At 46.5% G+C, this 17,300-nt stretch overlaps 1 protein-coding gene across 1 annotated transcript in view; it reads right to left on the bottom strand.

Moving 5' to 3' along the window:
- Positions 1 to 17,300, bottom strand: part of HCN4 (hyperpolarization activated cyclic nucleotide gated potassium channel 4) — a 152,117-nt gene that overhangs the window by 36,790 nt on the left and 98,027 nt on the right. The window contains exon 4 of the mRNA XM_014521142.2: positions 15,310 to 15,528. Coding sequence (XP_014376628.1) covers positions 15,310 to 15,528 — 219 coding nt within the window. The remainder of the gene's footprint in view (positions 1 to 15,309; positions 15,529 to 17,300) is intronic.

The raw sequence follows: 17,300 nt of genomic DNA, 5'->3' as shown, positions 1-17,300 counted from the left end.
CATTGGCAATCTTCTATTATGGACTCATTGCATTCACAGATGGGCAAAGTCAGCTGGTCCACATCCCTCCTACCAGAACTGCTCTATTACACACTGAATTGTGTGGTGTCCAGTCTAAACACCACAAGCATAGAATACGATACCCCAATTACACCCATCAATGCTGTCTCCCTGATCCCATCTGCTCTCTCACCTGTCTGTATCATTCTGTGGTCTCTTGTCTTATACTTGGGTTGTCACCTTTCTGGGGCAGGAACCATTTTCTTATTCCAGGTTTATACAGCACCACGTGAAGTGGAGGTCTGGTCCTCGAGCAGGGCTCCTAGGCTCTTTACCCATACAGATACAAATGTCTATTAGAGTAGCATCAGTAGACCCCAACCAAGGTAAGGAATCCATTATGCGAGGTGCTAGGTGCTCAGGCACTGATTGCACTGTAGTCAGTGGAACAGCGCTGTTGATTCACTCCAGCTAAAGGTCTGGTCCAGGAGAACTCATGATTTCTGGCTACTGTTACCATATTCTCTTGCATACTATATACTACTTGCTCCTGAATAAGACACACACCTTGGTTCTGAAAGGCATAATGATGAAAAAAAGATCTTTCCTTGAAAATACCAGTAAGTAGCAGTAAGTAATTGAGTAGCAGCAGCTAGGGAGCTCAGTCTGCTCACTGTACACCCTCCATGGAGCACTTTCCTTTCCCCCAGCAGAAGCTTACAGGTGCAGAAAGGCTATTACCATATTTCCTTGCTTATGATGCACACCCCATATTTCCAGCAGCTGACTTTTGGGAAAAAATGTGCTCACTATAAGCAAGAAAATACAGGTATTTATTTCTATTCCATTAGCACATAACAGCTCCAACTGAGAATAGGACCCCTGAACTTGGCACGCTACATATGGAACAGAATACAGTCCCTGTCCTGAAGTGCTTACTATCCCAGATAGACAGACATAGTCAGCCTTCAGATATGCTACCTGGACAAAATGCAAAATCCTTTATTCCCTACCCTCCTCTCACATCACAGCCCCTCTCTCCTGTGCCCCAAGTAGGGACCCACCCTCAGTTTCACCACTTGTGTGGTGTGGCTGGCAGAGCCCAACATTGCACTGGCCTCTCTTCGCCACCCTAGGGCATTGCAGACTCCCGCATGTCTAATTTGGCCATACTTTTGCCTGCTGATTTGCATTTGTATGGTGTCACCTCACATGGGGGATACAAAAGCACTTTTTAATGGAAACTGGGCAGCACTTGGTGCTGAACAGAAACAATGAAGAAATGACGCTGCCTCAAGGATGTGGTTGTGTAATGAACCACAGGAATGAACACCCAGGCCATGGGGAGAGACTGCACGTGTGTGTGAATGCCCCTTCAATACTACTTGCTCTGAAGGTCCTAATTACCAGGTTACTGCTCATTATATACCCTTCTCTGAAAACACCAATGCCACTCAGCTCTAAGTACAGTCTGTGCTGGCTAGGCCTTTAAGGTTAACGACTTTATCTACCCCAAAAAGGGGAAGGAATCACCATATATAGCCAAGGTGGCTGAGGGAGCACTGGGGGGTTCTTGGCATTTCCAGAGCCTTTTGTCTGTAGATGACAGCAGAGGAGCAGGTTGTAAATATTCATGACTGCTATATAATGATCAAAGTCAAACAGGTCATCACCTTCCCACAAGGAGTCTGGTGGTGAAGCAGTCATGAGCATTCCCATTATTATTATTATTATTAACTATAGTGCCTAGAGACACCAGCTAAGATTCGGAACAGGGGAGGAACGCGCTAGGTGCTGTACAAACCCTGTGAGAATGAGTCCCTTCCCTGAAGAATTTACATCCCAACCAATGAGACTAAGGGCCAGGAAAAAGGGTCAATGCTACTAAAATATCCTTGTTTTGCCAATGTGGAACCCAGATGCTGAGATTAAGCTACTAGCCCAAGGACACAGAGGAATCTGTAGCAGGATCTGGTATCCTCTGCAAGTTCCCCTAGTAGAGCTGTGCTGATTGATACTTTTCCAAGTCTCTAGTCACACCAAATCCTCCAGGATTAACATCACTCCTAGTCCAGTGCTTTAAATAAGACCGTATTTCCTCTAATACCATAGCATTGTGAACACTGTTACTTCAAAAGGACACAATATTCATAAAATTATCTTGGGGCAAACATCTTCTGGTTTCAGCAAAACTGTTTGTCTCGATCTACAATGTCCTGGACTCCAACCTAAACCAGGAAGGTTGTGAGTCTAGGCATGTCTTTCTTGTTCAGTAGGACTCTTGTGTGCTCTGTCTACCCTGTGGGTACCAGGTGGCATTTTGGTTATTTCACAGAATCATAGAAGATGAGTGTTGGGAGGGATCTCAGGAGGCGACATCTAGTCCAAGCCCCTACTCAAAGCTGGACCAACCCCAACTAGATCATCCCAGCCAAGGCTTTATCTAGCTAGGTTTTGAAAACTTTCAAGGATGGGGCTTCCACCACCTCTCTGGGTAACCTGTTCCAGTGTTTTACTGTCCTCCTAGTGAGAGCGATTTTTCTCATCTCTAACCTCAACTTCCCTTCCTGCAACTTGAGACCATTGCTCCTTGTTCTGTCATCTGTCACCAGTGAGAACAGTCCGGCTCCATCCTCTTTTGAACACCCCTTCAGGTAGTTGAAAGCTGCTATTAAATCCCTCTCAGTCTTCTAGACTAAATAAGCCCAGTTCCCTCAGTCTTTCCTCATAAGTCATGCCCCCAGCCCCCTCACCATTTTTGTTGCCCTCCGCTGGACTTTCTCCAATTTGTCCACATCCTTTCTATATTGGAGGGCCCAAAACTGAACACAGTGCTTTATATGTGGCCTTACCAGTGCTGAATAGGGGGGAATAATCACTTCCCTTGACCTATTGTCTACACTCCTACCAATGCAGCCCAGAATGCCATTAGCCTTCTTGGCAACAAGGGCACACTATTGGCTCATATTCAGTTTATTGTCCACCGTAACCCCTGGGTCCTTCTCTACAGAGCTGCTGTCCATCCAGTCAGCCCCCAGCCTGCACTGGTGCATGGGATTGATCCCTCCTAAGTGCAGGACTTTGCACTTGTCCTTGTTGAACCTCATGAGGTTCCTTTTGGCCCAATCCTCCAATGCCTCTAGGTCCCTCTGAATCCTAGCCCTACCCTCCAGTGCATCTAGTACTCTGCTCAGCTTGGTGTCATCTGCAAACCTGATGAGGGTGCACTTTATGCCATCTTCCATGTCGCTGATGACACTGCCTTGCACTGTCCCTGCCTTTGCAGTGTTCCCACATGGCTTGGATAAAGACTAGAGAAGGTAGTTCAGAGCAAGTATGTAGCAGAGGCCCCATTCCCCTTCTGCTGTGTTGATCTGTTATTGCTAGCTCCTAAGGAGGTTCAAGGACTGTGGCTGACTCCAAAGATCAGCTCTGCCTAAGCCTCTCCACACGCAGAGCTTCACACACTGAACAGTAATTGGTGACCTATACAGTCAAGTGCCAGGTGAAGGGACCAGAGGCATGAAAAGGGGTCAGCCTTAGGGAAATGAAGCAAAGGTCTAGAGGCCTTTGTGTGCTGCTCTTGTAAATTAGGATCTACCAAAATCCTTCCGGTATAAAATGGCTAAAGAAAATATGAGCCAGAAGGCAGGGAAACAGGCATACAGACTAATTCACTAATGTACAAGGACAGCCTGACTGGATCCTACCAGTGTGTGAAGCTCCTGGGGTATAAATGACCGACTGGTCCTTCCAGTTAACAGGAATGCAGGACTGCATGATACAGTTAGTTCTCACTGCACCTGTCACATCCTGATATCCAGCCAGGGCTGAAGAGGAAATTAAAAGCATTGCAGGAATCAAGCTCCAAACCCAGATTTGGGAACCATTACTGGTCCTGAAACTATCTCCACTGGTTTTTGTTCTGGCAGGTAATGAGCATTCAGGCCATCAAATCTGTCATTCTGATTGCCCTCTTGCTTTCCCCACCCTGGTCAAGAAAGATGCTAGTAGTTCATAAGATACAAGGTGCTAAAATAGAGGCAAAGGCTACTGCTTTATACTATTGGAAATTTGGGTTCTAGGCTGCATGCAGATACTGTGAAACAGTGGGAGCCAACCTTTTTGGCAGGCCTGCTGCAAATTAGCCCTGCACCCTCCTTGTATGCCACACTGATCTCTTTTCCTTGACAGATGTGCTGCTCCTTTATGTTCCCTTCCCTATCTGCTCCTATGCTGCCTGTTCCCTCACTGATGCGCTGGATGCCATACTCAGAGGCTGCCCATGTCACTTGTGGCATGCCTCCCGCAGGTTGCCACCCCTGCTGAAAAGCGTAGGTAATGTAGTAAAATCATATTGGAATTTAAACTGGGATAAAAACAAAACAAAAGAAAAAACAAGCCGGTCATCAGATTAGAGCACTGAAAATCTTTGGGACATCTCAGAGCCTTGTATCAGCACCATGCAAATCACACATTTCTGCTGTTATAGGGTAGGTGTGTTCAGGATATCAAGCCCATGCCCTTACTAATGGCTTCTCTGACTCATAGTGCATGTTTGAGACCACCCTAAGGGTTGAACGTAATGAATGATCCACCAATAACCCAGTTCCTAACTCGGGTTTCCAAATCTTTGGCCTCTGCCTACCCCTGTTCCTTGGAGCACCCTCAGCTGCTGATCTTGAGAGATTTGGTTCAGCACCACTGAACCAGCTGCTCTGATGCTAGGTACTGACTGCCCTCAAGCTGTGTAGAAAGACCCAAGCTTTTGCAATGCTATTATCCAATACTCACTGCAGCCTCAGCAAAGATAAACACTGAATTGGAGAGGCCTTTTCCCAGCTCTACCCAGGAGTACAACCTGTCCTCTTAGCAATATGCTCTAACACGAAAAAGAGTCTCATTTTCTGTTGAAACCAATGGAGAAGCTAAATGTAGATAGGGCAAAGCCAGTCCCAGCCTCACTGCAGGATGTGTGAAGGCAGCACTAGAGAGAGGCTGAGCTGCAGCATGGATGATGATGGTCGAGGGTCTGGCTTCTTGTTGTCATCTCTGAACACTCATATCACTTGCATACCAGCAGTGTAACTAGGGTTGGGCAAATAGGACAACAGGCCCAATTTGAAGGAAGCATCAGAGGCATCTTGTATGCTTCAGCGATAAACTCTGCTAACTACACTGAACTGTTTTTCTCTGTTGGCATAATCTCAGTGGCATCAGTGCCTAAGCAAAAGTTTCCCAGAATGTGACCTCTATAAGCCTGTGCATACTAGGTCTTCCTCTGTCCTGCATGTCCAAAACCATCAAGCCGAGCAGGCCCCTCTGTAACTCAATCCATATGGCTCAAGGATCCCCAGCTCTTCTGTCAGGCCAGCACCAATTCCGAATAAACGTTTCTAGCCAGATCCAATATGGCATTTAAGACCTGCAGAGCCATCTCACTTCGAGTTCTACTAGTGAAAGAGGCTCAGCGAGCCCTTTTTGCATCTCCAAATACAGATCCTTATTTAAACTATGGCCTGTTAATCTGCCCTTGAGATCTTGAGATTCCTGATGTTTCTTGCCATCAGCTGGGCTGTAATAATCACCTGCCTGGGTGTTTCCTGTTGCATTTCAGCATCTCCATTTTTGGTCTGAGACTGAACCCACAAAAATGAAGACAATTGGAAAAATGAGAATTCACTGCTTGAAGATTGGGTAGGAAAGGCTAAGAGGATCTCATAAAGGGACACACACACACATGCACACAGGCATGCACAGATGCACACGCAGTTTCTCTGGAGCGCAGTCTGAATCTTGAGTGAGGCCTGGGCTTGGGTCTGATTTTGACCAGTCCAATTTGCTGCCTGTCTCTTGTACTTGCCTCGGCTTGATTCTTCCACTTGTCTCCTTTTCCTGAATGTGCCTGATGCTCAGTGGAATGTGCAGTTATCCCAAGTTCAACCCAAAAGGCTCACTTAGGGATTATTTAAATCTCTCTGAAGACAATCAGGCACACTGAGCCTTCATTCATTGTCCTTAAATCTGCTTTTCCCAGCAGATCCTTGAAGAAGACGCTCGTGTTAGAAATAAACCATGTTGCAGGGGTTTAGGTTGTAGCCGTGTTGGTCTAAGGACATAGGCAGACAAGGTTCCTTGGATGAATTTGATATCTTTTATTAGACCAACCCAAATAGTTGGAGAATAGTTATTAAGCAAGCTTTTGGGTTCAAAAACCCCTCGTCAGGCTAAGGAAGTTTTACTTTCCATTCCATCCAGGAAGAGCACACCCCAACTGCTGAAACTTCCTTAGCCTGACGAAGGGTTTTTGAACCTGAAAGCTTGCTTAATAACTGTTCTCCAGCTATTTGGGTTGGTCTAATAAAACATATCAAATTCACCCAAGGAACCTTGTCTGCCAGAAATAAACCATGTAATTTGGAATAATTTTCTCCAAGTGATGGTTACTTTCACCAGTTCTTTTACCCAGCCTCAACCACACCCAAAGCATCACACACAGCTCACTCAAGCCCTAAACTTCCAGACACTTTTTAGACTAGCTTACACCTTCACTCTTTATCATGGCGCTGTGGGACAGCTGTAAAATCACCGGCTCTGGAGGCCTGGACACATTTACCTGTGCTGCCTCTGAATCACAAAAGAAAGAGTGATGTTAAATGAACTGTTTCCCTCCCACTTCTGGCCTTCCTCACTCTCTAAACTCTCATTTAATCTGCAGAGATCACTCTTTGGATCTTCAAAGAAACTTTGATTTCTACTTTCTCAGTTCATTTAATTAACACACACACATTATAATGAAGGCTTCTTAGAATAAGCCAGAATATGTTAGGGCTCTCCCCCAGACTTTCCGCCAAAGGTTTATCTTGTTTTTCTTGTTTAGAGCATTTTTGCTTGTGCACTTCTAGAAAAGTGCTGCAGGGATTGTGGGCCTGATTCTGGTTTTGGTGCAGATCAGGATGGGCTCCAGGATAGTCAATAGAGTTGCAATGGTTTGAAGAGGAGGAGGAGGATCTGGTACAGCAAAAAAAAAAAAAAAAAGAAGGGAAAACAAAAGTGAGTGCACCAGTACAGTGCTCTGAGGATATTTTGGATATTTTCTAGGACAAGCATTCTCTGAAGCTGGATTAAAAACCTGGATAAGCAGTCATGGCACACAGAAGCACGGCTGTGTAAGGAGAATTTACACTCTATAAGGTGGGAGCTTGAGTCACCAAATGGAACATCTTGACTGAATATTTCATCTTTGTTGTACTGCCTAGGATGCAAGAGCAGGGGCTGCATGGTCAACTTGTGCATCCCAAAGCCATGAGGTGGACCCCCCTCCCGCCTCACACACAATCATGGAATAAGCTTTAAAATCACAGAGTATTTTTATAGAGTTATTTTTATTTGCCTCATGGCTTTTGCAACTTTAGGGTTTAGACCATCAGGATTTTCTCTACAACCAAGAGAGCCTAACCTCACTTAAAAAATAAAATGAAAAACCAATTAATTTGTAATTATGTGATTTCTGGTGAGAGGATTTTAAGGGAAAAAAAGTTGTGAAAAATCCTTCAAGCTGGCAACCAAGCTGGTATCACTTTGCAGAAGGCCGTGTCAAAAGTGTCTTTAATGTCAGTGTCAGGGCTTATTCTGCTCTTTTCTCCTCCAGTCCTGAAGTCTAGTTGGGCCTGAAATTAATGCCAGCTCTCACAATTAGATATGATCCTACTGGCATGTATGTACCTGCTAAACTATGTACGCAGGTATGCACAGTCCCACTGACTTCAAACTGGACCACTCATGTGTATATTTAAGCATGTGTGTAAGCGTTTGCAGGGGCAGGGCCTTTGTGTCCATTTGGTTTGACTTTTCCCCAGCAACACCCAGGAGACTCCATCAATGCTACTTTGATTTCTTATTAATGACAGGGCTAAGCCTACATCCCAAATCCATCTGCTCTCAGCTGTGGAAGTGATTGAGATCTGTCCCTAGACACGATCCACAATCTGCAAAACAACACTGAACCCGTCTAAACCCAGGATCAGACTTGGGTCACATTCGGGCAGCTCAGTCCTGTCCCTAATTGTGTACTATATCAGATGGGCTTTGAAGATCGGGGGATCACAGGGTAGAATATTTAGATCACTCGGGGTGTGCTCTGCCCTCACCCCGCTGACTTCAGTGGAGTTACCTCCGAGGTACAGATACAAACAGATGTCAGACTAGACTGAGACCCCGTATTTCCTGCTCTGTTATAAACACCCCAGGTACTGGCTGATAAAACTAGGAGTGTTCTTTCACTCTACATGCAGCTCCCATTACACAGGGTCCAAACCCAATCCATGAGCTGCACTTGCTGCCTCCCCAAGTTGTTAATCAGTCCCTATTCAGGCAAGGATAATGTGTCAGACAATCCCATTGCTGGGCTGTGACAAGGAGGTGCTAACAGGCTGAATGGGGTCAATTACAAGCTGTTTACTTCCTCACATCTTCTTTATTAACTGATTACAAGCCACAGAAACCTGTTGTCCGATATGGTGGGGGGGTGGTGGTTACCATTAACACACAGACATAAGTCTGAAATTGGATGCACAATGGACCATGGCTTTACCCAGCCTAAGTCAATAGCCATTTCCTTCACTGATACCAGGATTTCACCCCATCTCTCTTAGTGGCCAATCCAATGTGCATAACACAGCGGAGAGGAAAGGTGGAACTTGCCCTGATCATACAGGGGCTTGCCCCAGTACCCCCTGCCAGGATGGTGCATTAAAGATGCCTACAAAATGCCACTAGGCATCCCTGAAGGTGACCAAAGGGAAAACCTCTTTTAAGTAGCTCATTTGTCATGATGTGCATCTCCCTGCCTGATCAGAACACCAGTAGGCCGGTCCCTGCCTGAATCAGGAGTGCGGTGCAGAGGAACCCGCAGTGTTGTCACCAAAGCCATATTCAATACACACTGGAGTGTGGACCTACAAGGAACCCAACTCTTAGGCTTCTCTGAAGACCCCCCCCCCCATATTGTACTTCAGGGCTGTCCAACTTCTAAGGAGCTGGGGGCCACATGTCCTGCAGCTCGCTTTAGCAGGACCCATGGGCCCCCGGAGCCACACACTTCATGCGCCAGCACTATGAGCTGCACTGCACTGCTCTACCCCCATGGAGCAGAGAAGGGAAAGCTGGAGGGAGAGGGGGCCTGGAGACTCTAGCTGCAGATGGAGCAATGCAGGAGCAATGTGGAAACCCAGAGGCTGCAATTTAACCCCTCATGGGCCACATGCAGCCTGTGGGCTGCCAGCTGGAAAACCCTGTTGTATTTGATCCCCCCCTGCACCCCACACTGGAAATTCATCCCACGCATGTTGAAAGGAGCGGTGGGTTCAGGGAATGCCACGGCTCCTCTTTGTGCATGAACAGGAGAGCCGTAAGGCAGAAAGCTGACTGCAGGAACAGGCGGGCGGGGGTAGGGAAGAAAGAGCCTGCGCGATTCCAATCAGTGCCTGCCGAGCGGACTCTGCTGGTTCGCACCGGGGTCACAGCTCAGCAGGGCGACTCAGCTCTCTGCATTATCATTTTTTCTTTTACCACTCAGGTGCAAAAATGGATTTGAAAACTGATAATGAAGTTTGACATCCTCTCACTGGGAAGGAGTGAATTGCTAATGACAAGGGCATTTTGCTCTCCGTGCAAATGCACAGAGCTCACATATGTGCAACAAGCATACACCACACATGTCCACACACATGCATACATGCATTCTGTTCAGGATAGATGGTTACAGGGACAGAAGTGACAGACTGCCTCCTGGGAACAAGAAATGTCAGGTGAGCTTTAAGCATAATGCCTCAGACAAAATTAATCCCTGGTTTAAATTCATTAACAATGGAGGAGTTATACCACAGATTACCAGTGATATGGTCTGCAGGGGTTTCCAGAGATTGGCTGAGTACCTGTTGCATATACAACTAGTTCCCCACTTTCCAGGTTCATGCAAACCCTGAATTCCACATACATCCATGTGGTCCAATGCTCTCAAATAATCTTGTAAGCACCCACAGACACACTGAAGTCACTAAGATGGACCCATCCACACTTGAACACCTGTTGCACACTCAGGCTCTCCATGAACTTCCTTTTATAAATAGCTGTTGCTCTCCAGGCTGGACATCTGAGACCCACTTTCTGAGGCACCATATCACCAGACCTAGGTGGGATTGTTTTTTGAGGAAATAGTAAATTCATCAAGAAATGAAGTTTGGGAGGGATCAGAACCATTGGCCAAACACAGTTCAGCTAGAAAAAAAATTCAACCCAAACAGTTTCAGCTAGAAAAAAATTCTGAAAAAGCCGAAACATTTTGTTTTAACATTGTATTTTTACATCAAATGTTTGGCAGTCATTTCAAACCCAGGGTGTCATTTCCCAAATGACACATTTCAGGGTGGTTGAGGACACAAGAAAAAGCCCGGAAGGAGATCTGGTTCCCAGGGACACAGTCTGGAGAGCTACGCAGGAACTCCCAGCTTTGACTGTGCTGGGGTCTGACCTCAAGTCCTTCTGCAATGGCACAGTTTCAATGCCTCGCTCTTTTTTTAATGCCTCCTCCACAAATTCCCAAAGCAGCAGCAGCTTGTGGTGGCACATGAAAACTGACAGAGGAGATCACAGATGCTCCTTTAACATTGCATCAACTTAGTCTCTGGCTGCATGCAAATCTTTACCCAATGTAAATATGCTTTCACAGACTTAAAAGGAAGTAGTATGGACCCAGAATGGCCATGAGGACAGAAGAATGAATGTGAAAAGAAGAGGGTTTAGGAAGAGAACGTGTAGAAACCAGAAAGACCTCTACCTAAGAGAAGGAGGGTGGGGTTGGGAAAGAGATTCTGCAGCTATGCTGGACTCTGTACTGCAGAGTGCTGCAAGCCCTAGCTTGTCACTCACTTAACTAGATGCCTCTCAGAAGACACCACAGGAGAAACAAGGCTCCCTGCAGCAAACCTGTCATTCTCATCACTTCCTTGAGTCCTGCTGGAGTGGGAGAGGCGGCCAGGGAGTGCAGCCCTCTCTGCTCCGTTCCACGCAGTGGGATGCAGTGGGTCCTTAAAAGTAAGTGGCTTGTTCAGCTCTCCCAGCTGGTTCAAGGTTACAGAGTCTTGTGGGGAGGGGGGTGAAGGCAGGGAAATAATGACTTTACATTAATATTAATCCAGTTGAACTGTAGGACGATGAGAGAAATCAATATAGTAGCTTGGTACACAGAGCAGGGGAACCAAAGGAGCTGGAGATTAGCAGTGGCTGCTTTGTCATTGAGACGGTTTCTGCTGACAGCTCCTTGTCACTGCCCTTCTGCACCCGAGTGCAGGGCTGTTCTGGGAGCCTACAAGGGACAAGCAAAGCTGGACAGAGCCTAGAGAAGGGAGTAGGGTGAGAGGTAAGTTGGGATGGGGGTTCACAGGATAAATACTAGGGCTGTGTGAAACAGCACCAAGTATTTCATTTCGAACCTGTTTTGGTGCATTTTGAGCTCGAAACAGCAAAATCAAAACGAAACAAAAAGCATCGAAACAGCTTTGAAAAAAAATGAGGGCACTCGAAATGTTTTCAGCCACCTGTCATCCGGTGCAGATCAGGGGCCCGCACCCGCGGGAGGAGTCTGGCACAGCCCCGCAGCCCTCCTGGGGGTGCGAGTCCCTGGATCTGCGACAGATGACAGGAGGCTGCCACTGTCGGCAAGTGTCACGAATTTTGCTTTCAAGACTATGAGGTGCAGTTTCTGAGAAACCTGTGCACCTATCTCCTTGAAACTTGACAGGCTTCATGCCCTCAGAAGGGGCTACCATCCCTGGAATTTGCATCTGAATCAGGCAACAAATGTTAACGTTTTAGGCATTTTCATGATTCCCTATTGTAGCCTATGGGCAAAGCATCGAAACGAGTGCAAAACAGTGAAACAGTTTCGATGAAACGAAACAAGACAGTGCTCAGAAATGAAACCAAACAACGAAACGAAACGAAACACTGTGCCTTTGAAACGGTGAAACGGATGTTGAAACGAAATGATGGTGTTTCGCACAGCCCTAATAAATATAGCCTAAGGGCCTGATTCAGCAAGGGGAAAGCTCTGCAGCATCTGCTCCAGTGCTGGAAGGGGACAGGATGACTTGGGGGAGGGGAGGGGATGGAGGGAATGCGCACCATTTACACCATACATTTACACAATCAGCTGGTTCCCTCAGCTAGCAGCAGTCATTTTCTACCATTCCCTATCAATGCCCCTTTCAAGAAGTACTGTCCCTAGGCAGGGCAGGAAACAACCAACATCCCTCATCCAAGGCCCTATCCTGTGAGATGCTGAATGCCCTCAGCTCCCAGTGAAGAAAATGGGCAGTGAAGCCACTTAACCCTCACAGGGAGGGCTCAGTACCTTGGAGAACTGGCCCCAAGCCTGAATGCAGCTCACATGCCTAACTTCTCTCAGAGGGGGGAAACATTGTCTCTGTCCTACCCTGTGTGCAGCAATTACTTGTAGACACTTGGGTAACATCATAACCAGGCAAACAGCACATCTGGTATCCTTGCAGGCTGGACTCATGGTCATAGGGAAGGAGAAAGTCAGGAAACACTCTCAAGAGCAAAGGTGGTCTTGAGGTTAGGTTTGGGTCCTGCCACTGGTTCCCTATGTGACCTCAGGGAAATCATTTCAGATCCCTATTCTTACCATTAAGCTAATGATGCTGCCTTGTGTCCCAAGAGTATGGGAAGGAGCAGTCTGTTGCTGTGCGTGCACCCAGATATTTGCAGGGAAGAGGACTATGAGAGAAGAATTACAGACAGAACTTTGAGTGGGCAAACATTCACCAAGTCTCACCAAAAACTGGGTCAAATTGTGCATGTTTTACTCCCACAGAGACAGCAAAGATTTGCCCTGACTTCTATCATCAAGGTCCTTCAAAGCCCTGTTTGTGCAGTGAGTCTCTGCAATGGAGGATCAAGCTGGCTTGGCAAAACTATGAACTGGCATGAAATTCTTTTATAAATTCAAATCTGAAGCTGAAGGAAGGTGTGTTCAAGTTGTCTTCAAAGCAAAGGTCACACCAAAAGTTCCCAAGACTTCCTTCTCCTAAGATCATCCTTATCCCCACACCCAGCCACTAGCCTACTATGAAGCTGTCAGTTGAAGCAGGATTCATGGAGTACTGCCTGAACAAATCCAGGATGGTGACAGGTGCAGACCCACTTCCCAATCAGAGGTGGACTGAGGCCAAGCCTCCAAACTGCCACTTGTTTCTTCAAATCAATTCTGCAAACCTGTTGAGGTCCTTTGCTTATAATATGCTCCAACAGACACACTGTCTCAGGAGGACAGAGTGCTAAATTGACTTGCGAAACTGCAAATCTTGAAGCAGTGTCATTTAATTCAGGGCTATTCCAGTTCTAGAAAGGCCGAAAGTAAATATGTATTTGTTTTAGGCCATCTTTTGCAACAGAAAATTGAATGTAATTGACTCCCTGCGATTTTGTTCTTGGGAGACTACTGGACAAGTGAGTCCAATTCACAGGAAACCCATCTTTCACTATGCCATATGTGCGTGTTTGGATCCATGAAGGTTGAACTGCCTCGTTTGCTGCACTTTCTATATGGGAGCCCTGCTTTAAATTCTTGACACCTCCAATCATGTTCAGCCACACTGGCTTAAAGCCAGTTTAGCCTCAACAGCTCAGGGCTGCAAAGATGATCTGGAATTAAACCCCAACAGCCAACATCTGCTCTTGTCTTTAGAGCCCTACAGTCCAACCCTTCAGGTGTCATCCCAGACTAAGCACTGAATTTGAACATGGGTCCTGGACTTACACGCTACTTAAAACACATTTGTATAAACCCTTTGCAGAGGCAGCTCTGATTGTTTTTCACCAGGGCTATTGCTTCTCGTACTGTGTCCCTGATGCTCACACTACCCGCTTTTCCAATCCACCCAAAATCCAGCAGCAGTTGTCTGTGTGCTCTGATGCTGTGATTATGCCCAGCGTTACCTTAAATCCTTGTCTCAGCTCCCTGTCTCCTTCCAGATCAAGCTCAAGTTCAAACTTCCTCAGTTTGAAAGTCCTGCCCACCGAAGTCTGATCTATTTCTATTCTTGTTTCCTTTGCTCCCTGCTTGGTCCCTCCCCACAAGCTACACCGTTTACCACTCCCTCTACAACCTTTCACATCTTCAGCTTTGTGCCTTGAGGTCCCAAATGCCCAGAGATTTCTAGACCAGACTCCACAATTCCTCCCTGCTAGCATGCTTCTAATATCTCTTTAAAGCTTGCCTCTATGAAACTTGTGGATGTATATGATGCTTTTCTCAGATAAACTACAGTTTCCTGTTTTACAGGTGGAGGCTGAAAAAAACACTGGCCAGATATCAACCCATCAACTGGTACGAGAGCCAGGATTACCCTCTTAGCTCTCTGACCACAAGACAACATGAAGGCACCGGTCTCCTGCTCTGTGGGTACCTTTATGCCCTGGCCAGTATCTCCTTGTCTGGAGGTACTTAGAAGCTGCTGACCAGCACTATGCAACTGTGCATATTTCTGGAAGCACCCAGACTCCCCTATTCAATATGCTCCAGACACGCAGGAGTTCTCCAAGCAGACCATAATCACATACGGCTTTTGCTGGGTCATCTTATGTTAGAGCTCCCATCTATTTCTACCCCATGAAGCAAACTAAACCCATCATGGGACCATGTCACAAGGCTTACTGCCTTGAGATTGTCCCCTTGCACAGGAGCCAGTGACATGTCACTGTATTGCAATGGCAACATCACCATGTTGTGATACTACAGTGCCAGGTGGCTGATCTGGCAGGTACACAGATGCTGGGCGCTCTGGAGCTGTGGGTGACACATGGTGGTTTGCTATCATAGGGCTGCCTGTGAACACAAGAGGGCTTGGCATGGCTTCTTTGAAAGAAAGCACTACCTAAAAAGACTGCAGCACTCACTGGAAATTTAAGTGGGCTTTCAAACAAGACTTAAGGAGGTAAAAGTGGGTTCTGGCACAGACCATATCTCCTTATTGACACAGGCAAAGGGATGGTAACTTGCCTCCTCATTGTTAGTCCCCTTAATGATGTCATGCCAGTTTCCCCCAGGAATCAGCTAGGGTTTTCTTTGGATGAACAAGCACTCATGAATAATCCCTATGCTGTCTGGTGGCCCCTCAGCTCCAGTTGCTCACTGTACCCACTCACCCCGATGACTTATAGTCCTCTAAGCCTCAAGGCAATGTGCAAACCAACCCCAGGGGGCTGGCTCCAAAGCAGGTTCCTTACCTTCTCCTGGTACTGCCGCCGTGAGGAGTCCAGAGACTGGATGAGGGCTGTGGCATGGCCGATGAACATGGCATAGCAGGTGGCACCAACGATCATGCTCAGCATAGTAAGCCACACGTCTGACATACCAACAGGAGCCTGCTGCCCGTACCCAATGCAGAGCATGTGACTCATCGCCTTGAACAGTGCATATGAGTACTGCTTCCCCCAGGAGTCATTCTAAAGAGACAGACAGATAGACAGACAAAGCTTAAATAGTGTTGCAGGACACAAGGATGTGTTCCCTGGGACAGATGCATTTAAAAATGGATGCCTAATGTCAGGCTTCAAAGCCTGCACTTGTGACGCTAAATAAGGGACTTGATTATCTGATGGCTAAGAATTGCTGAGCGCTGAATATAGTTGAGCACTGAGTGTTTTATTTAGGTGCTGAACTATAGGCACAGGAGAAATTCTTGGCTGGGTTTTATACAAATCCTATATATTTCTTCCAGTCAAATTCTCCACTAAGAAAATCCAGAGGGGTGAAAGCAGTAATAACCCAGGATGCATAGAGACAGTGCCATCCTCACATACAGCTATATGCCATGGTGCATTGGGTTAGTCCCATAGGGTCATATGTACGGTAATAGAAACTGCAGCCAATTTCTGCTCTACCCAAAAGCTGGGAAACAGGTAGGAGTTCCCACAAGTGACGTGGGTCCAGACAGCAATGTGGTAGCCCACTGATTTGTTGTGTTCTAGATTTGTGGGCTCATTTCTGATATACCATGGAGGTTAGGGACACTGGCAAAGGCAAGTTCCTGCCCAGGCAGGGGATTATTTTCAAGGCAAAATGTAGCTTCTCTCAAGGAACAGCACAAGCACCTGTGACCATATGGCAAGGATGCAAAACACTGTCATGGTGAGAAGTCAAATAACACCTTGGGGACATTCTGTGCCATCTCTGCTCTGCACTGAAATGAACAGCAATAGCACCCTGGACCTGAGATAATGAAGGAGGATTGAATGCAGTGGAGTTAGAGGCTGCCTAGATGAGCTTGAATTTACAAGCCAAACCCAGGTGCATTGACTGTGTAGTGGTAGCTATCAGTCCTGGCCCCAAATCCTGGGGCCCCTGTAATTGCACTATCATTGCATGTGGGTATTACAATGAACACAAAAAAACCTTTGCTGTAGCCATTCACTGAAGTGCAAAACCCACACATTTATTACTCTTCCATTCCTAGAAGATGCTAACGTTATGAATCTGCCTGTGCCAAAAATATTAGGCAGAGCAGCTTGGAAAGTCTTTGAAGGCAGGATGGCCGATTGGTAGCTAGGTGAAGTATATCTAGGAAATAGCTCTATGATGCCTTTTTGGAGAGACCTTGCCTATATTAGGGATACTTCCTAAATATTTCCATTGCTTCAGCTCTGCTGATGTTAGCCACACTGAGAGCCCTGGTGTCGATGGGCCACCAGTGTTTTAAAACACCATGTAACCCTGCTCAGTGAAGGGGTCAGAGAGGCAGAAGACTCTTCTATACCAGGATTCCTAATGTTACTACCATCAGTGGAAAATTTTTAGGAAGCGTAATTATCATAAATAGAGCCAGGGTGTTGTGTTGCCACCTTTGAGCCATCAAGAAGACTTAAAACCTCCAGAGAGCATCACTGCCTTGTTTGGAGATAAACAAGTGGACAAAGACTCCAGCTAATCTTACCCAGGCTATATTCAGTTACGATATGCATGACAGTCCTGATTAGCACTTGCAACGAGAATCGACAAAGCAACAAAAACAGCAGCAAAATGCACACAGAAGAAGTAACCCATTCAGAGCCCCTTGAAGATACAGCTCCTTCCTGGCGCCAAACTGTCTGAGCTTGTCTTGCTAACAAAGAAGGAGTTAGTTTAACCTACTGCATAGGAAAATGACTCCTGCCATCAAGACAACAGAGAAGACAATGTGGCAATTGCTGTCTCAGTTCCCCACTTGCTACACAACTGG

This window comes from Alligator sinensis, unplaced genomic scaffold (assembly GCF_000455745.1).
Source record: "Alligator sinensis unplaced genomic scaffold, ASM45574v1 scaffold492_1, whole genome shotgun sequence".
Classification (NCBI taxonomy): Eukaryota; Metazoa; Chordata; order Crocodylia; family Alligatoridae; genus Alligator; species Alligator sinensis.
Note: the sequence above shows the minus strand (reverse complement) of the source record. Positions and strands in the feature narration are given on the sequence as shown.